This window comes from Pholcus phalangioides, unplaced genomic scaffold (genome assembly GCF_987345545.1).
Source record: "Pholcus phalangioides strain wild (caught in Gottingen) unplaced genomic scaffold, Ppha-v1.0 ptg000004l_1, whole genome shotgun sequence".
NCBI classification, from domain to species: domain Eukaryota; kingdom Metazoa; phylum Arthropoda; class Arachnida; order Araneae; family Pholcidae; genus Pholcus; species Pholcus phalangioides.
This window is the reverse complement of record NW_028301597.1, coordinates 34,561,016-34,588,887: the sequence shown is the minus strand read 5'-3', so window position 1 is coordinate 34,588,887 and position 27,872 is coordinate 34,561,016. Positions and strand designations below refer to the sequence as shown.

The following is a 27,872-nucleotide window of genomic DNA, read 5'->3' as shown; positions in this document are numbered from 1 at the left end:
TGATAACGGTTATCGAAGGAGAAATCAGCGAAATTTTAATAATATCAACTGAATTTATAATATTTTAAAATTTAATTTTTGAATAGGCTTTGTTTTTAGTTTAATTCAAAATATTCCTATTGCTATTGATGCGATTGTGTTACAGAATTTCATATTATTATGCTGATCAGAAAAGTTTGTTTCAAATGATTAAATGATTATGGGAAGGGGGGGGGGATAATAGGGCAAAGCCGGATTTCAGTATATTTTGTTTTATTCATATAATTCTTTCATATCTGATTGACAACCGTCACGCTGCTTCGTAATTAATCCCAAGAAATGAACGATTCGTAATTGTTAGAGAAACAGTAAGGCGAAAATCAGTTTTACACCTAAATAAGAAAGTTTGGCGGAGTTTTTTTTGATATTTTCAATCATTAAATTTCTTTAAAGTTATGAACATACTTCTAATTCGTATACTTTGAACATTGCACTTTTCATAAATCTCAGTCTTGTTAGCCAGCGTCATCAAAATAACAAAATCAAAATTTGAAATTTTGCTTAAATAAGCATAATGGCAAGCATAATTGCAAACCTATTCAAAAGAAGTCTTGATTTAAAGCAAAAAATTACGTTCAGTATGGGTTAGAATGCTTATGTGACGCAACACGATATTTTATAGTATGTATCCAGTTTTTTGTGGGTTTATTTTTTGGTTTCTAATGGGACAAACAAGACTTGATTTAAAAAACTTAACTGTCCTTGCAAAAGCAACTAAAATTATTTGTTTTTAATAATTTTTATCTTGTAACATATATCAATATGTTTGTCAATAAAACAAAAACAAAAATTTAAATTTGTATATTTCATTTTCAAAAAAACAAACAAAAACTGAAATAAATTTTTCCCAACATTTTCCACATGAACGTAGCGTGCATAAATGAAAAAATTGAAGAATGAATGAAATGTTCATTTTGCATTTTGAATTTTTTTTCTATTGAAAAAGCTTGACACTAATCCTAAAAGTCTTTTTTTTCCGAAAACGTCTCCTATTCGTTGATGTCGGAGTTTTTTTTCCGGGATAATGACAAAATTTGTCCGGGTACAAATAATATTTCATAGCGTGTATCCTGCTTTTTTTGTGGGTTTATTTTTCTTGCCCCATTACCCCCACTAAGCTTAGGATCTAATAGGACGAACGTGTCGAAAGCAACAAAAAATATTTTTTCAATATTTTTATCGTGTAACATATATCAATATGTTTGTCAATAAAACAAAAAACAAATTTAAATTTGCTTGTTTCGCTTTGAAAATTTTTAAAATTTTATCTATTACCTTCCACACACACATTTCCCCATATTTGATATAATTAATACGAATATTTATTATTTACGTTGATCGTTCATTAAAACTTGTTAATAAACGTGACTTAAATGAAAAGCGAAAAAAATTAATTAAATGTTCATTTGGTATTTTGAATTTTTGTTTTCCTTTCGATTCGTGTGGAAATAGATTGACGCAACCGAGAAGTTTTTTCCGGGACCGTCTCCGATTCGTCGATGTCGTGAGTTTTTCTCCAGGAAAATGACCACTCTCACCTCGTTTCCAGGATCGAGATGCGCGCGCATACACGTGGCAAAGATAAATTCCGGAGGCGGTCCGTGAAACGCTCAGAAGACGCGATTCCTGCGTCCGGGTACAAATGAATGTGTCTATGTTTTCTCGCAGCCGCGAATTTCGGTTTTTTCTTTGTTTTCCATCTCGGACGACGGCGACGACGACTTTGTCTAACAGTGGCGGCCAGCTCAAACTATTCACCACGGAATCACCGCGCGAATATATGAGTGACCATTAAAATAAGTGGAAACAACTTTTATTTCTGGAGAAAGAAGAATTTCGACGAATAGTGGATTAATTCAATTACTATTATTATTATTATACTTTATTCAGATGGTTCATATACGCTCATCATCATCTTTTACCATCGTTCAGTTTATATTTTCTGGTGCGTGGTTGGGACTTTTTGGTGCTGCGAGTATTCTTCCCCAAGGTAAGGTCATTTATATCCACATACACACACACACAATTAGAGGCAATGTATAGTTTATGGTATCAATTATGTTACCAAAACTTTTTTAATAGCAATTGGCCGAAAAAGTGTTTTTGGCAAGGACAAAGTGTTTTTGGTCGGAAATAAGATTTTCAACACTTGCAAAGACATTTTCTAATCTGAAATGTTGTAGTCCGCATTTAAGGGATCTCGTGCCATATATATATAACTATTTTTTCATATTTATTTTTCTTCAAATTATCAGAAAATGCATTGTTAACACCGAGAGCCTGATAAAATAGCATGACATGATTGAAATTGAATAAAAATTAATTCAAAATAAAAGGAAACGTTTAGTTAACAAAATGAAAAAGACTTGAATTCCATTGATAAATTACTTGGTTCTAAAAATATATGTGTATATATTTTTTAGTTTTAAATCTTAAAAATTTGATCATGATTTTAAATAAGATTGGATCAAAGAAGTTTCAATATTTTTTATCATTTTTTGAAATGAGCAGTTTCCTTTATTTTGAATTAATATTTATTCAATTACATTGAATCCATTTTATTTTATCATACGCATAAGGTGTTAATAATACATTTGTTTGAAAATTTACAAAAAAGTAACTATCAGAGATACTTCAAACGTTTTAGTGACATATTCTAGCATAAGCAACCAAAAACATGTCCACTAAATCTGAAATAAATTAATGGGTATATATGTAAATAATCTTTTTTTAATGATATTTCTAGTAGAGCTGAGTATCTTACCGTGTCAGAAGGTAGGAGACCCCCTTAAATCGATATAATTTTAAAAGTCGATACTCCACGATTTGGCATTCCTGAGATGAATCATGATAACCATGATTCAATTGCCATGTGTCCATGTGAAATAACCATTTGTTCAATTTACTCCACGGGAATTACCTACAAGTTTTCTATTATTTTAAAATTGAATAAAGTTATACAAGTTAAATTTTTGTGGTTTCTGGAAATAAATATCGGAAAAATCACTTAAATTACTCAAGTAAACTTGACATAATTTTTGTATATGGTATATTTAATAGGAGTTGCCATGAAATTTGTTCGATTTTTTTTTCTCGATAAATTGAGGATCTTTAACGTATATCTTTAACAAATTTTGAAAGCATTTTTTATTTCATAACAACATAAACTTTCACTCCTTCAAAATAAAGAGAGTCTTCGAGATGAGACTTGATCAAGTCTTTTAATACCTTTATCAGAAATCAACAATTTGTGGAAGAATAGCCATAAATTTGACTTTGCAATCACAAATTTGCTCTCAACGATTCCTAGGTTAACGTTTCACAGCAAGAACAGTAATCATGCTAAGAAAACGCCATTGACGTTTCTTTCCCAAGTGATTCTGAAACCAACTTTCTTGGTTACAAATCAAATGTTTACTACAAGGTAAACATTTTAAATTTTTATTTTACGTGATTTTCTAACATGTCTCTTCAGACATTATTACCTCAATTCACTAGAAACTTCTCACGTCTCGACTCTAACGTAATGCTTCTAAAACATCTACTTTATTTTCCGAAAACGCCATCTTTTTAGCGTTATGCTAGCAAAAAAAATTTAAACTTTGCAAAAAAGTACACACTAATTTTAATAAGAAATATTCCCAATTTTCTTATTCAAAAATTATTTTTATTCGGGATTTTGATGCATTATATTAATTTTTGTATGATACTGATACATATAATTTTTTTTCTCGTAGTTCGTCTTTGATTCACGATTTCAAAAACTATTTAAGAGAAATATTTTTACTAAAACTAATTAGAAATCAGCGTTAGTTATATTCGCAAGGATTTATCAAAACATGTTGAATTTCCCACATGATTATTTAAATTTCTCTCATACATGCGTGATCAATTTATATAAATCCCCAATGGGATTTCTTAAACATTTCATGAATATTTTAATGAAAAGAACTTCCTTCCATTTATGAACAATTTCACACGTTCGAGGATACATTTTTGACGAGAATAGTCTTTCACATGTGATCTAATACATATTTCTTCTGACGATACTGAGTGCATTCACAAAAAAGTTGTATAACGAAGTAATTCAAACACTTATGTCTCAAGACGAATGCAGTGTATATCAGTGCTTTTTATATCTGCGAGTAGATGTCGTTTAGGCAAATGAGACCCCCCCCCCTCTGATTTGCACTTCTAGTCTGCGTTCCATGCCGCTTTCGTAAATACATCGTTTTACGATATATCTCGAGAGGTACGCAAAGCATATAGGTGACATTGGTATCGTTCATTAACTATTCCAAAGATAAATTTAATGATACCAATCTAATTATGTCATCCCGTACCACATGATTCAAGGCTCGGAGAACGTATTCACGTAATAACGTGCGTGTCTATATGACACGGCTTATTTAATTCATTTTTTTCGATCTGTTTGAAACAAGTTATAAAACACGTTGAATACATTTCACAGATGAGACAAAAAAAAATAAATAAGACAGTAATATTCAAGTGCTATGCTATTATATCACAGGGTGTCGATGAATCGCTTCTACAGAGAGATTTTAGTGTTAAAATGAATTTAATTTAATAATAAATATTTTATTGCTAATTACTGTGCCAAGGCACTTTTTGTTTGGGTATCAACGAATTTCCTCAAGATCAAGCAGGGTTGCCGCGAGAACTTCAAAACTCTAATCTCATTTATAAAAGTAGCGTAAAAAGTTATGAAATTATTATATTGAGAAGGTTTTGAACTACATAGATACGCCAGCTGAAATGTCCAAGATAAAAAAATATTTATGTATTGAAATATTATGATGATGTATCGTATGGAATGTGATGGTCAATTCTTTTTATCACACAGCTCTTTGCTTGGAATTTTTAAACTTTTTAACTAAAATGTAGCATTATGAAAAAAATCGCTGAGACAGTTTTCAATTTTATTTCTGAATTTACGGAAATTTATTCCATGGTTTTAGGTTGAAATGAGACGGAAATTAACAATAATATACGTGGTGATCCAGAAGTTCTGATATGTTTGGAAAAAAATCCTTAAAAAACTATTAAAGATAGAGAGAAATGGTTTAAAGCATTTGAAACAAAAAGTTTCAAAATTGTTTTACTGTTTAGTAAAAAATTTCTACATGCGCACCTGTAGTGATGCGGAGACATCAAGCCTAAATTACATTTCTTGTCATGTTACTTATAATGTGAGTCTTACAAAGAATTTTAAAGTAAAAAAAAAATATATATATATATAATTTATTTATTTTATCCCTGTTGGGCTGTTGCCACTAAACTTCATAATGTAATTTCTGGATGTTTTTTATTTTGTATTTTTTCATATCTTTACTACTTGAATAAAATTCTGGGTGGTTCAGAAGTTCTGACCTGTTTGGAAAAGTATTTTGAAAAGGATGTTAATGTTGGAGACAAACGTCATAAACCATTTAAAAGGGAAGATATTAAATTATTTTCACTTCCATTATTTGTAAACGCCATGCTACAAATGACATGGCAAGAAATGCTATATAGGTTTGACATCGTACGTGTCCCTAAAGATGAGCATGAAGACATTTTACAGTAAATAGTAAAAAAAAAGTTGAATTTTCTCTTTCAAAAGCTTTAAACACTTTGTCTCTATCTTTAATAGCTTATTTCAATGATTTTTTTCAAACCATATCAAGACTTCTGGATCACCCTGTATTTCCAACTACACACGAACTTCCGATTTCAGCATTAAATGTAATAAAAGCTTCGTAAATTTATCACCACACCTCTTAGAAAAAAACATAAATTATCAATAACTGTCACAAAATGCATATCCCAACACGTTTCCTATTTATTTGAATGAACTTGAAAAAAACAAAACAAATCTAATAATCAATACTCTATCCATTTCGTTTCTATTTACATCTCGAAATTCGATCAAGTTCGTGACCGAAATTAATTGCTTATGGATATTTTATAATAACAGTGACACTAATGCCGGTAATCGTTTCAAAATGAAAGGATAGCCGATCCCTTATACCCTATCGCGTGATACTACGTGAGGTTTCGAGAAACGAAACGGTTACTTAAATAACCATCAAAAGCTCTTTGTTTTTCCATTACCGAAGCTCTCTTTCTGATAATCCCCCAAATGGTTCTCTTTTACTTTTGTTTTATGCCCTTTCACTTTTTTTCAAGCACGGAAAACACTTAAAAATGAGAATTTACAGGTAATTGGAAATTTGTTTTCCACTCTACCTTGCAGCTATTTCCCTCGAAATTTATAAGCACATAAGTGTAAGAAAAAATATTCATTTTCGAAGTATTACAATGGAAGGAACACACACATACACGGAATGCATCTTATATGTACTGTGTTACATGTGAATTTCAGATACCATGATATACCTATCAGAACCAATTGCCATATTTCAGATTATAATAAGTACTTATATATTCGTACACAAACTAATCTACTTATTTTGAAAATTTCAAAATTTTTCAGTTCAATATTACAATTTTAAAATATTGCATTTTTTTTTTCAAATTTTTAAAATGTAAATGAGGCTCATATACGAGAAGTCTGGAAAATATTTTTTTCCTTTCCTTCGTAATAATCCCAAATGGTTTTCTTTTGCTTTTGTGATATGCTTTTTTCACTTTTTGTATGCACGGAAACACATAAATTTGAGAACTTACAAGTTATTGGAAATTTATTTTTACTCTAATCTTGTAGTTATTGTTATCGATGTTCATAAATGCATTATTGGGAGAAAAATATTCATTCTCGAAATATGGCATTGGTAGGAAAACGCATCTCTCTTTTAAGCATGGTGCAACATGTAGAATTTTTATAACATAATATATCTATCAGAACGAACTGCCATATTTCGGTTAATAAGAAATATCTATATAATGGTATACGAACTATTCCACTTATTTGTTATATAGTTTGAATGTTTCAAAATTTTAAGCTTCAGTATTATGATTCGGAAATATTGAAATTTGACAATATAAAAATTTTATCAATATTGAAATACGAAAATATTGATATTTGACAATATAAATATTTTATCAATATTGAAATATGAAAATATTGAAATTTGACAACATCAAAGTTTCTCAATATTGCAATTTCTACAAATTTCCAAAAACCAATTGAGGCTGCTGATATTCGAGAGGTTTATAAAATAGTTTTTCCAGTCTTCGTAATAACCCCAAATATTTTCCTTTTACTTTTGTTTACGCTGTTTTCTCTTTTTTATGCACGAAAAACACTTGAAAATGGGAATTTACAGGTATGATATTTTTTCCTAACATTCCTGAATACCTAACACTCAGACGTTAAGAGTGCTTAATCGTCAAGTCAGGTTTGACCAACCGCACCAACTTGCGGGGTAGGTGGAAAAAGGCCCTGGAGTAGGTTGTAGGTTGGCAAATCACTTCTGTAATGAGAGACAGTTGTAATAAAATCAATGCCAGAACGGCTTACTTTTCAATGGTTTACTTCAAAAATATGTATTTTCTAACATAGTAAAGAAACAATTAGCCACCAAATCGTCATTAGAGCAGTCTTAGTCGTTGTAAATTTGGTCTTCAAAGTTTAGTCTTGACATTTTCCTCTTTAAATTGAGTTTATGAGGTTTGTTTTTGTTTCTTCTTTTTTACAACTTAAACATTCTTGTGTAAGATCACAAACGTAAGTATTCCAAACGTAAATATCTTAGCGGACTGCATCAGAGTCAGAAAAGACTATTATCTCCCTTATCTTCTTCTTCTCTTGTGCTCAAATTGATTTTTTTGTTTTTGGTTCGCTATTTTTCTTTGGCTGTCGCTTCATCACCTTTGATTTGCAAAGATATGAGAGATAAGTTTCCTTCTATATGATATACTATACATAATAATTCATATATGTATAGTATCGTTATATCGGGGTACGATCGTAAAATTTGTTATCATTATATTGGGGGTCCGACTATATAGTGATATAGTCCGCACATGCTAATATCTCATTTAGATTTTGTTTTTTCGTATTTATCAAATTCACCAATGGCACCAATACACTAGACTATTTTGAATAATCGCAGATAAAGGCGATAAATGTCACGTATTTATCAGATTTACCAACGACACTTGTGGTTATTATGCATAACCACCGGTAAAAGTGATAAATTTACCAAACGTACCAAGACGATTGGTAAGTATGCATTTACAATCTGCTATTATGTATGATAACCGATTCACATATCACAGTTACCGTAACATATATATGATGAAGCCAAACTATTGGCTGAGTTTTCAGCATTAAATGCCGACTCATATTCTCAACAGCAAAATAAATCCAATATCTATAGCAAATGCATCCAACCTCAGACAAATTCACAGCCTCCCGATTATTCCCGATAACAACTTTAATGAGGTATTTGCTAATGTACGCCGATATTCGAGAGAGCCAACACATTGCAAAGTCGAAATAATAATAAAAAAGTACCTAAAGTTTATCCTTCAAATAATCATTTTAATAATAATAAAAAAAATCCACCACTTTTTATGGGGATTCCTTTTGAATATTTCCAAGTTATATTATTTATCTGATGAAGTGAAATGGGTTATTAAAAATTCAGAACCTAAAATAAACGGTTTCCGCGGAATGAATTCCATTCGTAAACTTTCCAGAAAATTCCTTTTTTTACTCGATCCTTTAAGTGATTAAAAGAAGTCTCTTTCATTTCATAGCGTTTTCATTTTTTTTCCCCCGAAATTCCTTCTCACATTCAATTTTTCTTCTTAAATATGACAGACAATCTCAATCTTTCTCTTTAAATTCGTCTCTCTTTTTTATTGCTATTGGTTTGGTATAACCTTTTATTTTTGCCATTGCCTCTAATCAAGATAACTCTTCTTTTGTCTTTTATAAGGATCCAGATATATCAAGTAATTGAATGGCTCGTTTTTCTTTCTCCAATTTTCACGTCTGATAAAAGTTTTCTGGTTTTTTTTTTTTTTTTGTTCTGGTTAAAGAAAATTTTAATTCCGATTTCGATTTCTATAACGCAATTTCGTACACTTGAAATTGCTTCTTATTATTTTTTTTTCAATTTATTTCTGGATTCTTCCACCCTTGTAATTCTTTATTTTTTTGTTAAATTGACGTTAAAGAAGTTTCTTTTAATCCGGAAAATTCTTTGTTTTTTTTTTACAAAGCGGAAATTTCTTGAGGATTTTTTAAGTGGAATTTTCCTATTTTTAAGTATAGTGTAATTTAAAACCAGTTCAATAATTTTCTCGAATGTTCAGACTTCTTCTAATGGATGTAATTCATGTTAACTTTTTGTTTTTCATTTTGAATACAGGTGTTTCTCGCAATACGTGATTTCACTATAGCGCCGTTTTTAAAAGTTGATTTTAGGAATACCACCCTGCATAAATTCGGCGTGGAATTCAACTTATCATTATTACTAATCCTGCAAATGGGCTTACAAATTAAAGATATAAAATAGTTAAATCCTTTGACGACGAAATGCTTGTATTTGATGATGTGACTGAGACAGATATGAGAGAAATTGTCATCAGATCTCATTGATGAACTACGTTTGGTAACATTTTGACAGTGCCATGAAAAATTTAATCGAAAATTCGTTCCAGTCAAATTATAATTTACATATTTACGAGAAATATGCGGGATTATCTAGTTTTACCACTAACTTTTTACAAGGAGACGAAAACTGCTGCTTGTCAGCCGAATTTCCGCTGTTTTATTAAAAAGAATTACCAGCCTATCGTACCGGTATCTTCCGGAAAGAAACATTCTCACTCACTAGAATCAATCAGAAGTAGTGAACACGGAAAAATTATTAATTTAATTCATTCATATTGCCTATATTAACGAAATTTATTTAACAAGTTTGAATAATTACGTCATTAAAAAATTACTTTGCTATTGGGTTAATTTTTTTCAATCTTCTCTTTGGAAAGAAAAAAACCCATTCCCATCTTTCCCATGTAAATTGAACTCACTTTACGTGACTATTTTGCGGAAGCAATCAATCGAGTATAGCAAGGGACGCCTGTATCCATGTTCTCTTTTATCCCCATAGTTTTACACATTTACTGTAAATATCTGTAGGTTAGTACTTCTCTCAAACTTTACTTGGTGCAACCCTAATGTTCCGTGAAAAATGAAATTAAATATCTTATTTGAAAAAAAAAACTGAAATTTTAATGGAAATTCATAATTTTCAATTAAACGTTTCATGATGATATTGCAATAGCTGGATTACAAACGTCCACAAAACACAGAGATGATTGTTAATTGTTTTTAGGAGAAAATGTTTTTTGGCCAAAACAATGTGAAACAATTATATTTGATAATGCTATAACATTGCTATGAAATAGCGTTATGTGATTATTTTGCGTGCATGATAATTAGAAAATTGGAAGTCAAAAACGCAGTACGCAGTGCACATGCAAAAAAAATGTATTAATACGTTCACAATATTTATCGACAAGCTGAACAATTAATATCGAAGATTTTTTTTTACCAGAAAAACAAAAACAATGACGAAAAAATTGTCCTTATATCCGAGGTAGTTGTGTTTTCATCGACGTTATCAGCAAATTTAACTAACATTATTTACTACGACACTTAGCTAAGACTATCCTTCTTTTAAACGGAGCACAACTCTGGCCCTATTGCCATGGGCAATTTACTACCGAGTGAGTTGTGCCAGAAGTGTCAGCGTGTACCTCACAGTCTGAGTGCGTATTTAGTGTTGCATTTGATTTTTCAGTGCTGCTATGTATATTTCAGATTGTAGGTGTAATGACAGAATATTTATACCGTTGTAGGTCTGTTCCTCTCTGTGGGGAGACTTTTTTAACGGGAAGATCGCTTCACAATCGCGCCTCCAAGTTGAGAATAATCAACTAGGACAGCAAATTATTCACGATATAGCCAAGGTGTCATTACAACCAATGTCGTTATAACCGAGTTCAGTATGGTATTCAATAGCAGTAAATGTACGCAGTTTTAGAATCTTCCCTGTATTTCTCTCGAATATTTTTTCCTTATCATAACGAACAAATACAGCGATAGATTGCACAATTCCAAGAAAAGGAATTCCAAGACGATTTCTCAAAAGACACAAACATTGGACTTCTCGACTTACAATCCGGAGTTGCTTTGGAAGCTACCAACAAGAACAACAACAACAACAACAAAAGGAACGTAGAGAAGAGAGAGAGACGGAGAATCTGACAATCACTGAGATTGGTATCCTACCACGAAAAATGCTACCATCTCAAACACACACACACACATGCGTGATGGAAAGAATCAAGCGAAATTTTCGCTGGCGCTATATCATTTGGCTGACAAGGCTGTCACGCTCCACACCAGAGAGAATGAGGATAGTGGGCTGCAAAGAGCGAAAGCGACTTCGGTGTAGACAGTGGAGTAGATGGCGAAGAAGAAGAAGACGTATACCAAGATTCTTTGGATGGAGTGTGGAAGAAAATGGAGGACGACGACGACGACGACTAAAGGCGTGGGATAGGATTTCGCAAAGATTGCCGGACAACCAACCGCTGCCTTCCACTTTTCCCAATGGTTTTCCCTCTCTTCTCTTTCCTTTTTTTTTTTTCCGGGGCTTTCTCGCTCCCACTTTTGTAGCGTCACGTTCCATGGAGGGCAGTTTTAGGATTAGGAAAAAGGGAGAAGAGAAACTTTATCTAGCATAAGAGGGATAGAAGTCTTGAAAGAGGGAGAGAGAGAGCGAGATAACTATTTGTCGTATGGCGATTCTTAAGTGCAACTTCTCCAATCCCATTTTCGTCTCCTACTGCCCTAAATGCTTTAGGCTCCCGGCTGTCTCCGCTCCCGTTTTACAGAAAAATATAATGTCTATATATAAAGCAGTCGTTCGCCGTCTCTGCGTCGAGTTGGGGTATTATAGTTGCTGTGATAAAAAGGAAATTTCTATAATAATATAGCAATGTATATAATACGTATATTGAAGCACGATATTTGACAGAACATTCAAAATGTCATTAAGTGATTTAACGTGGATTCGATAAAAAAATTTAAATACTTTTTCTTCAGGGTAACGTTTGATGTTTATGTGATTGCTGTATTATATTCTATAGACAAATTTTCGTTAGTAAAACACACACAAAAAAAGAAAAATTAAATACTGCATGTTAGGTTGTTATCTGAATATTTTGCAGTAGTAGCCACAGTCGATTTCATGCAAAAAGTGTTAGATGCATGAATGTAAGTTCTGCATGCCTCGCAAATTTGTGTCTTTAAAAAGTAATGCGAGGCTCATAGGCCAAGAAATTCAGTATTTCTTTAGTAGTAGTACTCAGTACACACCATGTTGCGCTGATTGTATCCTATACAGAATACAAAAACAGTAATGCATGCTGCATGTATAGGGCGTCCATAATTAAAATACCTTATTTTAAAGTAGTTTACAGACGAAACCAGTCATCAGAAAATTGTGAAATTTTGTATGGACTTTATAAAGTGATGGGAATTTGTTTCAGGGGGAAACAAACTAGTTGCAAGTCGCCACTAGAGGGCGTTTTATTAAGAAATAACACATTTACGAAAACGTTTACAATTTTAACAATTGTTACTGCAACAAAACATGCTCCACATGGTATCCATCATTTTCAGATACCATGCAAAATCACAAGATGGCGTGTTCTACAACTGACCGGCCCCCAAAGCCAAAAATCACAAGGATTAAGGTCCGGGGATCGGGGAAGCCATAGATTAGGGATGTGCCGGCTGATGACACGTTCTTCTGTAAAATTGTGTTTCAAGAACATTCTTAAAACACACTGCAATGTGTGGAGGGGCTCCGTCGCGCATAAAGATTGTGTAATTTAATTTTCATCTTACATGTTTTTTTTTTTTTTGTAACGGAGCAATTGGCACAAAACAATAAAAATTGATTGATTAAATTTCCAACAAAGCATCCAGCAGCAACGAATTTCCAACCAACCCATTCTCCAACAATGGTTTTGCAACACTACATTAAGCTAAAAAAATTTATTTTAAACTACCTGTATCTGGATGAAAATAATCTTATTTCGTTAAAAAAAACGTAATTTTTAAGGCTTGCATCGTACAGAAAGTGATCAACGTCATGAACAAACGCAATTTCATTTCCATTATTCAGGATTCGTTCTTAGTGTCTGAAAAAGCACTTTCTAACAAACCTTTTTGTACATTACAAGAAATAAATTTCATACTGCGTTTATCAGACAATTTTCACATGAGCGCATGCGTTGCAGAGAACAAAAAAAGAAAAAATATAAAGAAAACACACATAAAAGTAATTCATTGAGCCTAACATAATCTCATCGATATGATCACATCAATTTAATTTCATCCTCTTAAAATCTCCGAGCAAGTATTTAATAAACAATGTTCGCGCGTATGTGTTGCTGAATGCTCAGGACTAATTCATAATAGTTGAACTGTAGTTTTTGGATTGACAAATGAACTAAATACGATAATATTCCCATAAATCATGCAGTGCTTAATCTGGTAGATAAGGGGGTAACCTTATCTACCAGATGATAAAAAAATGAAATAGTTATCATATAAAATTTTTATGGTGTGTGTTATTTTATTTCTAATTGAATCCTACAAACGAAAAAATAATACTTTTCTTCAGATATTTTGTGTACAAGGAAGTAGTTAGCCTGGTTATTGAAAGTTTCGTGTCAGCACTATATACGCTTCTAATAGAAACAAAAACTACCAATTCAAATATGAGGAATAATACAACTAGCTGCATGTGAATATTTCTGTGCTCAAATGGCAAAAAGTCACTTCTCCTTAAAAAATTGGTTGTTCGCATTCTGGAGTCTCGTTCTTTAAAATTTTGGAAGGTGGCAAAATTTTGCCTGTCTCTTTCAGTTTAAGAGAAAACAACTGAGGCCAAATTGTAATAAGTCAAAAAGCCACAGTATTGCATATTGATAAAGTACAGTCGAATTCCGTTTTAACTAATACCGTTATAGCGAAAATCTCGTTTTAACGAAGAGTTTTCCAATCCTCCAGAAAAGTTTACATAGGAAAAATGCAAAGACAAAGGAATTCCTTTATAACGGAATTTCGTTTTAACGAAGGAATTTCTCCGGTCTCTTGGAGTGCGTTATAACGGGATTCGACTGTATTATTTACAAATTTGCCATAATACAATTAAAAAAGTGACTTACAACATTGCGAGCACAGATTTGTTCATTTTAAAACCAACACCCAAAAACGTATGAAAGGTATGTAAAGGGGTTAAAAAAGAAACGATACCCCTTAAAGAAGCGGTTCTCAACCTTTTTTGACTCACGGAGCCCTTTTAAGTAAAAAAAACTTCTATATTTTTTAATTATTCATCACAGTTACCGATTTATTTTTACTATTTAAAAATATTTACAATTGTCGACAATTCTTTAAATTTTACCTCGAGCGGCCGGCTGCGGAGCCTCTGGAGAGCGCATAAAGAGCTCCACGGGCTCCATGGATCACTGGTTGAGAACCCCTGTTTTTAAGTACAGTCAGTAGTCGAAGGTTAAAGCCAAAAAATATGGTACTTAATTGTATAGAATTATTTTGAGACTTAATTGAATTAAAATGAATTGAGATGAAAATACAAATTAAAAAAAACACCATAAAACTCGAGAAATAAATATTTTTTTCACCAATTCCATACCCTATAAATAATTCAGACTTTTTTAAAGGAATCAAAACTATCCAAAAATTGAAATTTCCAAATTGACGCGAGACGTTTCACGCTCACAAGCATATAATTATTAAATATTCATTACCACTTTCAAAAGACTCGTATTAAGACTCGGAATTACACTTATATTTTTCTTCCCGAGAAACATTCGTGCAGGAAATAAAAGATGCTAAAGTCTCTCTCTTTTAAATTAGGTTGTGCGTGTGTGTGTGCCGAAGACTCAGTGCGAACAGGCCGCAAATAATAATAATCGTCTCTCCTCGACTTAACTTTGGTAAGCATCATCGTGCCACCGCTTGATCAGACAGCTGAAGGGCATGGCTGTCACTTATCCTGTCCTGATCGGAAATCAATTTCTTTTTCGTCTCTCTCTCTCTAGTTCATCTAACATTTTTCGTCGCCGAGTAAATAGGATATACTCCACGGTGTGGCGAAATCGCAAATATCTGGCTGATAGCTCACGAGATAAAGTGATCCATCCGTCTTTTTCCTACTCCTGCTCTGCTGCTGTCTTATAGACACACACTCTCTCTCTTTCTTCTCTTTTCTAATCCTCTTTAAGAAAAGCGATGGAACTTTTGGCGATTCACAGGAGCGTTTCCCATTTATCTGCATTTTTCTTCACTCCGCCTGTCTGTTTCGAAATGCGTATTTGGTATGTGAAAAAGTGTTTCTTTTTCTATAAAGCATGGTTTATGATTTTCCACCAATTTTTATTAATAAATACGTTTCAATATATAATCGTAACCTTTGCATTTATTCTTCACAGAAATATTCTAGAAGTTTCTATTCATTTATAATTAATTGTTAATTAAAAATAAATATTATTTAATTATGTAATTAAATAGTATTCAGAGTCCGGTAAAAAAAATACATTTAGCGTTTCGTTGGACCACCTATAGCAGCGGTTCTCAACCTTTTTTTTTTGACTCGCGGAGCCAATTTTGGTATGTAATTTCGATGTCGGAGCACCGTAGGTCCATTTTTTATTTATTCGTCAAAGTTACTGATTTATTTTTATTATTCAAATACATTTATTATTATTTTGTTCAAGTTTACTGGTTTTTATTTTTTATTTTCCTCGAGTGGCCGCGGAGCCCCTGGAAGTTCGCATGGAGCCTCAAGGATTCTTTGAGATATAAAATGAAATCATAAAATTAACGGGCCCGTTGAATGCGTATTAAATCAATGCTACAGGCCAGTGGTTCTTAACCGGTGCTCCGCGGAGCCCTTGGGGCTCCATGCGAACTTCCAGGGGCTCCGCGGCCACTCGAGGAAAATAAAAAATAAAAACCTGTAAATTTAAACAAAATAATTATAAATATATTTGAATAATAAAAATAAATCAGTAACTTTGATGAATAAATAAAAAATGGACCTACGGGGCTCCGACATCGAAATTACATACCAAAATTGGCTCCGCGAGTAAAAATGCTATAGGTGGTCCAACGAAATGCTAAATAATGTATTTTTTTATCGCGGACACTGAATACTTAAATATAATAACATAAATAAATAATATTTATTTATAATTAACAATTAATTATAAATGAATAGAAACTTCTAGAATATTTCTGGAGCACCGGTTAAGAACCACTGGCCTGTATCATTGATTTAATACGCATTCACCGGGCCCGTTAATTTTATGATTTCATTTTATATCTCAAAACTTCCTTTTAGCCACATTTTCATCAATGTTCGATCAAGATCGTTGACGGATCAAGGAACACACAAATGACTCCTTAGACTCCTCTTTAATGTATTCCATAGGCTCTCACCTGAAGCAGGAGACTTGGTGGTTGGCAAAGTATCCAAACAGATGGCCTCGTACTTTTCCCGACCAATTTACCACAAGTTTGAGTCAAATACCATAATATCGTTCTTATAAAACGCCTGTACAAATTCCATCCACCAATAACGTAAGAGCCTATTTGATCATGTTTCGTTATGAAAAATGCAGATTCTTCTTTTCACATCCATGCGTCATCTATACAGGCTATCCCATATTGTTTGCACAACGGATGCAACTCTTGACTTTAGAAACATACTTTCAGTTAAAAAAAGTTTTGAAATGACGCGCATGTGCATAAAATGTTCGAAATATTTCAAGACAGAACATACATAAAAAAATTTACGTCTCCAACCATCCTTCATATAAATATGAAATATCATTAAGGACATCTTACTCGGCGTGCCAGAAACGAGAAAAACCTTTCACTAGTCTGTGGGCACCCGAACTAATATTCTCCCTATTGATAAATCTTCTACAGAGACACTTTAGTGATCTTTAAATGTTCAAATGATCTGGAAATGTGTCCAGGCGGCTCACGTGCTCTAGAAATGTGTCGCAGGCCGTAATTAGAACTACTTGAATGATCTGAAAATGTGCCACAGGCCGCTTAAATGCTCTGTAATTGTGCTACTGACCATTTTGAGATCTTTAAATGTGCTACTTAGTTCATTTTTACAGAACTAGGTTTGAGATGGCGGCCCAGATCAAATAACCCCAACGGCCACATTTGGTCCGCGGGTCAAGCGTTTAGCATATATGGCTTAGAAGGTGGATCGAAATGAATTTTTTTTAAAGAAATGCTGAGTTTTTAGCCTTCAAATAGCATTGGAATTAACGGAAATTACAATAATATATAAAGGTATTTTCTTATGACATCTTAATTTTTGTAACTACTTTTTACATCAAAAATATAAATTCTTGATCGTTTGAAGGAAGGGGGGCACAGCCTCCCTATCCCCCCCTACCCCCGTACGACTCTAATCCCAATATGTGATAGAGGGGGGGGGGAGAGCTGACGCAATTTTGCTATGTTGGGGGGGTCAAATATGGCTAAAATTCCGCTGACGTGATATTTGAACGGCCCCCTGAACTATTCTATAATAAATATATAAATCACGTAAAAAAATTATTTATCTATACAAAGATAAAAAAAACAAAAGCAAATATGCATACCACAGAGTTATTTCAGACCTTATAGAAGCTTTTATCCGGGATTCCATTACATGGAATTCTTCCTCCAGGGCGAAATCTCAAGAGTGTATAAAAGAGAAAGATTTCTACCGAATTTTGCCCATTCTGTAAGAATTACACCGAATATATCTCTATATATATATATTCCCAATACTCTTTGTGACATTTCACTTTAAGTAAACTAATACAATTCTTTTCCTCTATTCGGAGGTTTTCATCGATCTCGAATAAAATCGATACCTTGCGGATGATGTTGAGGGAGAATTTCGCTCCATCTGATACCAGAAGGCATTCAAAATTACCGATTTTTATCTGCTGTTCGACTTTAGATTCCACCATCAAAAGAGGATCTCTTTCAATAAGAAACAACCGCTGTCTGTACCCTGTAATCTGATACGAGATTGGATCGGGTTTGAAAGATCCGGATGAAAAGGTCGAATCTTTTCAGTGGGAATCGGAAAAACATGCCGTTCGTTTTATTTCGCTGTATTTGAATTTTTCGATACTATTATCATGATCATCATTTCCAAAGAATTTATCCAATGAACACCGTCACAGCTGCTTCAACAAAAAAGGCGTGTGTATCATGTTTTAATCTTTTAAAATATTCGACATCTTTTTGGTAAATTTGACAAGTACCGTGTCGTGTCCGAAGTATTGAATTTGATGTGTATATTGGTTTATCATTAACATTATTGCGGATATTGGGTTTCCCATGATTAACTACATGAATTAAAGTGTGTTGCTTCAAAAATATCAAATTTCAATTATGATGCAATTCGTCTTTGTTTGGAAAGTAACATGTTGCTTTTCTCCGGAACATGGTTTAATTTCTAGTTTATTGGATGACGATGTTACTTTCATTTTTAAATTAAATATGTTTATTCAACGGAACTTTACTTTTTTTCGAACCGAGCACAACTTCGGTCTATCGCCATGGGCAATTTACTACTGATTGAGTTGTGTCAGAAGTATGTGCGTGTATCTGACAGTCTGAACGCGGATGTAGTGTTGTGCGTGAATTTTTAGTGGTGCCATCAACATTACAAACTGATGTTTGTATATCTGTACCGCGCGCGCGCGCGCGTTGTAGTTCTGTAACTTTCTGTGGTGAAACTTTTAACAGGGAGATCGGCTGGCATTCACGAAACTATAATAATTAATAATGTATTATATGGAGGGGGGTCATTGTGTGTGTGTCTTGATCTGATCAGCCTCGGTTGGCATGATAATAGTGTGGTTTTCCTTTTTTTTCAATGTTCTCATATAATTCACTGATGTTATGTCCAGTTTAGGGGAAATTCGGTGTCGATTCTTTGAAGCTTGCAGATTTTTATTAGAAATACAAGCTTAATAAAAAATTATAAAAGGAAAAGAAGTAGCCCGTTATAAAAAATACACTGTTTGAGAGCCATTGTTGACTTAAATGAAACATTTTTAAAGCTACTATGTACTGGATTAAGTATTTTGTAAGCTATTTTTGACTTTATAAAGTTTTCTGGATTCCACTTTGACTTAAGGTTTCTAGGATTCCATTGTTGATAGGAAAGTTTTGAAAGTCATTGTGATGTGATAAAACTTTATGAAAGCCATTGTCATGCGATGAAACTTTCTGAAAGCAATTTTTGACCTTAGTGAAACTTGCTAAATTGTCGACTGGATAAAATTTCACGGAATCCATTGCTTTCTCGTAAGCATTTCCTACATTCCATTTTGACTGAGAACAGCGTTGTAAAAAGCATTCTTGACGTGATAAAATTTTCGGAAATCCACTGTTGACAGTAAAAAAATACTAAAAACAATTGTTGACTAGATAGGACATTATTGACATGACATTATTAATAGCCATTATTGACTTGACAAGACTTTCTGAAAGCCATTATTGACTTGACAAGACTTTCTGAAGGCTATTGATAGGATGATAAAACTTTGTGACAGCCATTTTGAGTTATAAATCCACTGTTGACATGTTAAAGTTTTCAGAAAGTTATTGTTGTCTTGACAAAATAATCTTGAAGCCATTGTTGTGTCCTGGCAAGGTATTCTTAAATCAATTGTTGACTCAATTAATTTTCCCGTATTGCATTGTTGACTAACTTACTATCCCTAGATTATCATGTCAACTGGTTTACTATCTCTAGATTGTCATGTCAACTCGCTAAATTTACATAAATTTCCTTATTCTTTGGAAAAATGTTCTAAACGTAATTTTTGACTTAACGGAAATTCCATTGTTGACAGAAAAAAATTCTGCATGTCATTTTTGACGTGAAAACACTCTCAAAAGTCATTATTGACTCGACAAACATTCCTGAATTTCATTGTCAATTAGCTTCAAAACTTTCTGAAGGCCATCGAGGACTCAATGGACATTTCTGAGTCAGTTATTAATTGATAAATCTTTTTGAAAACCACACGATGAAAAATATTATGAGACCTATTGTGGACCATTTTCTGAAAGATATTTTTGACTCGTTGAAAAAAAAATCTGTCTTTTGTCTTGATAAAATATCAAGCCAAAAAACCAACCAAGCTCCGAAAACCAACTGCAAACAACGGTGGTCAGACCGAATTTCAGTACATCAAATTTTTGAAAATAAATATCAAAACATTTTTTCTGAAATAAAATATCTATCAAGTTGTTAATTACTAATTATAGATTCAAGAAAGAAGAAAAAATGCTGAAATTATAGAACAAAATTAGAAATCATCTTTCTAAACGTCATAAATAAAAACACGCGATCATTATCCCACATCGTGCAGAAACATATCTTACCATTGATGGAAATTGGTAAATTGATGCTAACGTCCATAGAAAAAAATAAAAAATTGTAATTTTTAAAACAAAATTTAAGTAATTAAACACAAATACCAATTAATCAAAAATAGATAAATTAAAGAAATGAGATTTCCAGCAAGTTCAGAGAAGGTGGTTAAGTGGTCCTTTAACCGAGCCACCTAATGATGATACTACCACCACCAATTCTTTTGCAGTATCTCTTCATGGTGAGTCTTCAGCAAGAGAAAAAAAAAAAATTCGCTCTGACCCTTCCCTGTATCGACGATAATGAAATTAGCTTAATGTTTAGTTGGATGAGGGTATAATTGGGTTAAAAGGCTGCAATTGCGGGAAATGCTTTCATGGTAACGAGGAGAAAGCCACGTCTCTCTCCCTCTTTCTCCCACATTGCGAATCACCAAAATAACGACGCGAGCACCGACTCCCATCGTTAAAAAGAACTCCCACCAGAAGAGGATGACGACCGACCTTCCATCTTCCTTTGCTCTTTTCCCAGATATTAAACACAAACTGCGCAAGAAACAACGCTTTCAACTTCAGTGCGGGTTTTCGAGCTTTTAACTGTGTTTTCCTGTCGTCGAGACGTCAAGAATAAGGCGCAGATGTGGCTCTCGAGTTTCGAGATGGACGATGACTTTTCAGGGGGAAAACAGTGCTTGCGATGTAACCGAACCGACGGAGATTTCCTCATCTCCAGAGTCATAAGAATAATATACTACCATCCAAGTAAGACTTGGTGTTTTCGGGAAAGAGTCAAGTACTTCTCTCAAGAGTTGAAGATGCATTTGCGTAATCGTCTTCACGCTCAGTCCTAGAAAGTACTGTTACAACCCAAGCTTATTGAGACACTGCTTAGTATCTTCCCTTATCTTCATTTTCACCCGGGAAAATTTCATTCTTCGAATACCATGCCACTATTTTATTTATTTATTTATTTGTACACAAGGAGCTAACCAAATCCACACACGCTTTTCTGCGGGTTGACAACGTGAAGCAATCACTACAGCAGCCTTACCAAGGCCTACAACAATACAATCATTACACTTCACTCATAGTGAAAAATATTTATTTGTACACAAGGCGCTAGCCAAACCCACACACGTTTTTGTGCAGGTTGACAAGGTCAGGCGTTCGCAACAGCAGCCTTACCATGCCTACAACGATACAATCATTGCACTCCACTCATAGTGAAAAATATCGATTTCAAGTGGCAACACACACATTACACATAACAAGCATTACACAAAAACAAACTTCATGCATATTCCAATATGCACGAATTCGTTAGCAGAGGAATATGGATGAGGTGCATGTATGGTCAAGTATTAGTAGTAGCTTTACCAAAGACCTTATGAAGGTACAGAACTGATATATATATTTTTTTTACATTTCATATTAACGATGAATCTAAGTGTATTTTTATTGAGCGCATCTCCGTTTAATTCTGTGGAATTGAAAGAATATAATGGTTGTAAATCATCTGTATGTGATGCTCCATCCTCACCACAGAGGTTTGTTACGAGATCCGGATCATGTCCATATATATTCGATTTTTATATTAAATTACCATGTCTTACTTTAAATTAATAAATGTGATATTCAGCCGTTCTCCAGAATTCAAATAATTATTGCAGCAGATTCGGTCACTATAGGTTTAAAAATTCATAAAAAATTAAAGGCATTTATTTACGAAAGGCGAGTACGGGAAAATAGTTCATGTTTTTGTCGACAGAGGGCACTGCAAGAAAACAAATCACTGAAAATATGCCAATCATAGTCATAAAATGCAGAAATGACGACGAGTATCGACTATCATCGTTGAATGAACCCGCAACTGAAGATGATGACGACCGACTTTCAATCTTCCTTTGCTCTTTTCCCAGATATTAAACACAAACTGTGCAAGTAACAAGGCTTTCAACTTCAGTGTGGGTTTTCGAGCCTGCAAACTGTGTTTTCCTGACGTCAAGAATAAGGCGCAGATGTGGCTCTCGAGTTTCAATATGGACGATGACTTTCCAGGGAAAATGCTTACGGTATACTAGAAACACCAGAGATTTCTTCATCTTCAAAAAGTCATAGAATAATATCAAAAACCCTCCAAGTAAGATTTGGTTTTCGTGAGAGAGACAAGTACTTCAAGAGTTGCCGATCTAGCCTCTGTGCATAATCGTCTTCACGCCTAGTCTTAGATATACAGTGAGAACCAAAACTTATTGGGATAGCTTGGTATCTTTCCAAGCTAAATTTTTACGCAGGGAAATTTATTCTTTGTAACATCCAGAATACTACCATTCTACGTGTAAATTTCAATCTTATATTTTGCTAGCACATGTATTGGGAGATGCCCATGCTTTCTCTGTACGTTTAACATTAAAAAAAAGTAACAAGCGATTGTAAAACTATAGACGCATGTCTCTAATCATTGAAAGACGCATCGTTTTGTAACCATTGCCTCACCCTCTCACCTTGTTGGGAATTTGCTTGTTGCGTCCTCCGATTTTTTGTTTGTATAAATTTTATTGAGATTTGTATTTTCTTGACTAAAGGTTGCACAAAAACATAAAGAGTGCACTTTTCTTTAAATTAAAAAGAAATGTAGAATCCGGTTGGAATCAGACATAAAATCAGTGTTGCCATTCCCCAAGTTTTAGATGGCAAAAAATAGAAATATGGTTTCTAGTGTCATTTCTCACGTATAGCTTAAATATGTAAATTTTGAGAGATATTCAAAATTAAATACCATATAACAAAAAAACTAGACGTGATGGTGATTTGTTAAGGCCAGATCTGGAATAAGCACCCAAAACTTCCTGGATGAAAATTGCCGTATGGCGATATATAATCGGAGTTGGTGTGTAGTAAAGTAGTAACAGATCGTACTAGCAATTTTCCCATTTTTCGAAGAAATAGGATTTTAAATATTTTTTTTCCTAATAGAGGAATAGAAAAATACCATGGGGATAGCAAAGAAGTTGTTGAATACATTAAGACATACGATTTTTACACTGTTATGGTACGATTAGATAAATAAACTTAATGATGTACAGTCAAACCTCGTTAGTAAGTCACCCGGTTAACACGTCACTCCGTTTACCGGATCACTTTTTTGGAAGTCCCAATTGTCCTTAGGCAGGAATTGGCAAGCTATGGCTTACTCCGTTTAAAGAGTCACTCCGCTTACTAAGTCATATTTTTGCTCTCCCAAGAGTGACTCATTAACGAGGTTTGACTGTATTCCAGCATCATATAATTTTTTTTAAATTAAATTCGTCGGTATCAGTTCGTGTATGAGTCAATCTCCACTCATACATATTTCATCAATTAATTTTCATCAAACCATGGTAATAAATATAGTTGTTAGTTAGATTAAAACCTACAGCTTTAAAGCTACTTGAAAATGATTCCACGATTGAGCTGTGCTACAATGGCCTAAACATTTATGAATCAATTGAAATCCTTCCACGTAAGGATTCGTCATTCGAATACGCCATGGTAATATTTATATGATGTTCACTCTAATTTACTGATTTCCCGATCGTTTCGTGGCCGTCCATCCTGTGGTTTTTTAATGTATCTGGTACGGTGAATATGATAAATTGGTTATTAGATACGATTTGTAAATTTGATAAATTTACCATTTTTACCGGAGATTATGAATAATACCCAAGCGTCGTAAGTGAATTTGGCAAATACTGAAAACATTATCACTTTTACCAGTTTTACCAGAGAATATGCATATTAACCAAGTGTTGTTGGTAAATTTGATAAATACTTGAAGTTCATCACCTTCATCTGTGATTATGCATAATGCCCTAGTGCAATTGACGAGTTTGATAAATATGAAAAAATTCCCAAATGAGTCTAGTATGTGTGATAAATATAGTCGGACCCCGATATAATGATAACAAATTTTATGATCGTATGCCGATGTAATGATACAATATATATGTATGAATTACCAAATATATATTATATCATATATGGTATCACATACATGCGTATCAAAGTGTTCGAAATTTTCAACGGGGTGGATAGGATGAACCATGAATTATTAATACGCCGTCAATCAGCTGCTTCGACAAGGGGACAACAGTATCGATTGGTAAGGGACAATTCAAGGATATGGTGTCACAGGAAATTTTCTCTAAAAGAGTTGTTAATAAATGGAATAGCTTATCCCCAGGGGTGGCAAATTTTAACACAATTGACACGTTTAAGAGGAAATACGATAAACATGTTGCGGTAAATCGAGAAGCTATCCATACTTAGAATAAGACAACCATAAGTATTCTTTATGGGCATTGTATAGTATTTTATCATGTATATATAGTTTTTAGTTTTATAATTGCATTTTTAACTGCTGTATTTTAGAAATATATGACATTCATATTTATTATGGGCATCTTTTTCCTCAGCCACCTTGTTGCGCATTTTGCCAGTTGTGGCCTAGTATTTGCATTAGTACAAGCGTTGCTAATGACGCGACGCTTGGGTATTATGCATAATCGCCGGTAAACGTGATAAACTTACCAAAATTCTTAATAAGTATGCATAATAATTGGTTTTATCACATTTACCGTAGCACATCTACACAATATAAAGTCCAAAAATGTTAGATTCCAATCCACTCACACTTTGATTTTGAAAAATAACATCAACCATCAGGAAATCGCAATCCCTAACATAGTTTTAAACATTTCACTTACTCATTATGACCGTGATTGAAACAATCCCACAACAGAATGAGGTTTTCTCTAGGAGATTTATTTCTTTACAACAACGTAAACATTTTCAACGATACCCGAGGGAACAACTGTAACAACAAACACTTGGATGAACAAACCCATCAGTCCCTTTTTGAGGATCCACCGGAGCATCAATTGGGGGGAAACTTTGAAATCCACCGACTTAATTCTACTGAAATCGTCACTCGACCAAGAATGATAAACGAACTGTTCCAACGACCAGAGATAACCTTATCCCCGAGGATGAAAATCCTTTCAACATGCGTTGAAAATACGCTTTAAAAGTTGGTATAACGATCCCTTTGTGGAGGGAGTCTCTGTCTTCTTCACTAATCAGTTGAAAGCTTAGCACAGATAGCAAACAATTTCCAGCCTCTTGTACACTTCATTACTTATTGCTTCGCGCACAAAAGCAACGTAATTTGACCTCGTCAGCGAAAACTTTTGTCTGGAATCAAAGGAACCGAAAAATCTCTCGATAATTTCAAAATATGACAAACGGATAACCGGGAAAGTGGAGGTGAAACATAATTTTTAGGAATATTTGAAATAATTGAAGATGTGGATAAAAATCACAACCAATCCGAATCTTTGTTTCGACTGGTGTTCATTGTGACAGATGCCCATCAATATTTCAAAAACACTTCTTAGGGGCCATTCAAGTATGACGTCAGCATCGGGGGGGGGGAGGGTTTCGGATTTGCTGACTTTTGATGATAAGGGGGGGGTGTTCAAGGTTGCTTACGTCCTCAACCATCCCTTTTTGAAGATATGAAATATTCTAAACTGCTGACGAAATCTTGCTGACAGGGGGGAAGGGGGGGGGTTCAGTGTTTTGCTGACAAGGGGCGGGGAGGGGGGTCAAAAATGGTTGAATATCAGTTTACGTAATACTTGAATGGCCCCTTATACGAGTAACCCTTAAATTTCTTCCTCTTCAATTCAGTCAACGATTTAGCCGTATCCCAAGTTTCTAAAATTAAACACCTCGGCGTCATGATCTCAGCTGATCTACGTTGAAACAATGTTGGTTACGCCTTCCAGAGAAATGTCTCAACAAACTTTTCTTCCTCCGCCTCAACCTTATACATTCCACTCCGGATATTAGACTAATTTGCTATCAAACTTATATCTCTCCCGTACCTTCCTAAAGACCGGTCGCGGAAATGTGAGACCTCCTACACCTCCAGTAGTATAGACAAACTCAAATCGATTCAAAATAAATCCAACCATTTTACAGATAGTGAAATCAGCATAAATCTGCGTGGGCTACAATTTCTTATCGGACCAAATTTAGTTATTGAGACATTTTTTTCTCATCTTTCTTTTCTTTCAAAAAATTATGAATGGTAATGCTCTAGCCAGAGTGGAGAATGTTACTTCATAAAACGTTTGGTCACTTCTGGTCACCAGAAAAAGATTGCTACCGCCGGGAGTCTCACATTTAGGTGTTAGCGCACCAACCTATCGGTCAGTATAAAATAAGACTGCCGTTCGGAATCAGCAATAAATTGTAGGTCCCTTCCTAATTAGCCCTCGTGTGCAGAAAATGAACGTAGTGCGACAAAAATGGTCAAACTGCTGGTCACCTTTTGTTTCCGTATCCGAACTCTTTAAAACGAACTTATCCTCTACCCCCTATACTTTTCGTCTTATTTCCCGACTAATACTGTGTTAAGATTTTCTACGGTCTTCTTAATTAGCTCTGATACTTCTAGCATTCGCTAAACCATCCTACATCACCAGTAGAAGGGCCGTAGCTAAGATCTTTGACGCCCGAGACAAACATTATTCTGCCCCCCCCCCATATCTGTAAAATTTGATAATTTTGTAATGGTGTTCTTTGTTCCCACCTAAAACTGCTGTTCCCTAAATTTTTCCACCTGGGGCAGATGCCTCCTGCCCCCCCCTAGTTACGGCCCTGTTCATAAGACTCGACCATCCCCCATAAAATAACACCTATTTTCGCTTCTATTGACCGCTTTATAAATACAGCTTCTTTACTCATATACCATTGGTGAATGGAGCAAACTCCCCAGCTCTATTGTCAACTCACCCACTACCACACAAGTTTTTTTTTTTTTGTACGGGATTTAAACAATTAATAAACTTTGCATATGATTATAAATACTAGTAATTATAAATAATTATTAACTGAACTCTTCATTTTTTTTTAAAGAGAGTAAATTGATAACGTCTCTCATAGACAGTGAAATCAGCTGGCATGGACTAAAATTTCCTGTCAGATTAAATTTCATTATTGAGAGAGAGAGAGACAATTTTTTTTTTTACATTCCTTTTCTTTCAGAAAATTTTGAATGTTAATGCTCTAACCACAGTGGAGAATGTTACTTCATAAAACGTTTAAAATGTATCAAACAAAAAACTTTGAGAGAGAGAAAAGGTCTTTATTTGTATGAATAAAATACATACAATGACATATCAGCAACAACGCAGCACAAAAACTTAATACAAGCGCATGATCTCCCAAAGAGACATATGTCCGCCCAGGGCAGATCCATGAAAATAACACCAAAAGGTTTTCTCGGGGCAACACA

General features: G+C 33.9%; 1 protein-coding gene across 1 annotated transcript in view; it reads left to right on the top strand.

Annotated features, from left to right (window-relative positions):
- The first annotated feature begins 1,670 nt into the window (after positions 1–1,670).
- The window catches only part of LOC149087335 (protein CEPU-1-like), a 233,818-nt gene continuing 207,616 nt past the window's right edge, over positions 1,671–27,872 (top strand). Inside the window, exon 1 of the mRNA XM_089231388.1 lies at positions 1,671–2,029. Coding sequence (XP_089087514.1) covers positions 1,930–2,029 — 100 coding nt within the window. The 5' untranslated portion in view covers positions 1,671–1,929. The remainder of the gene's footprint in view (positions 2,030–27,872) is intronic.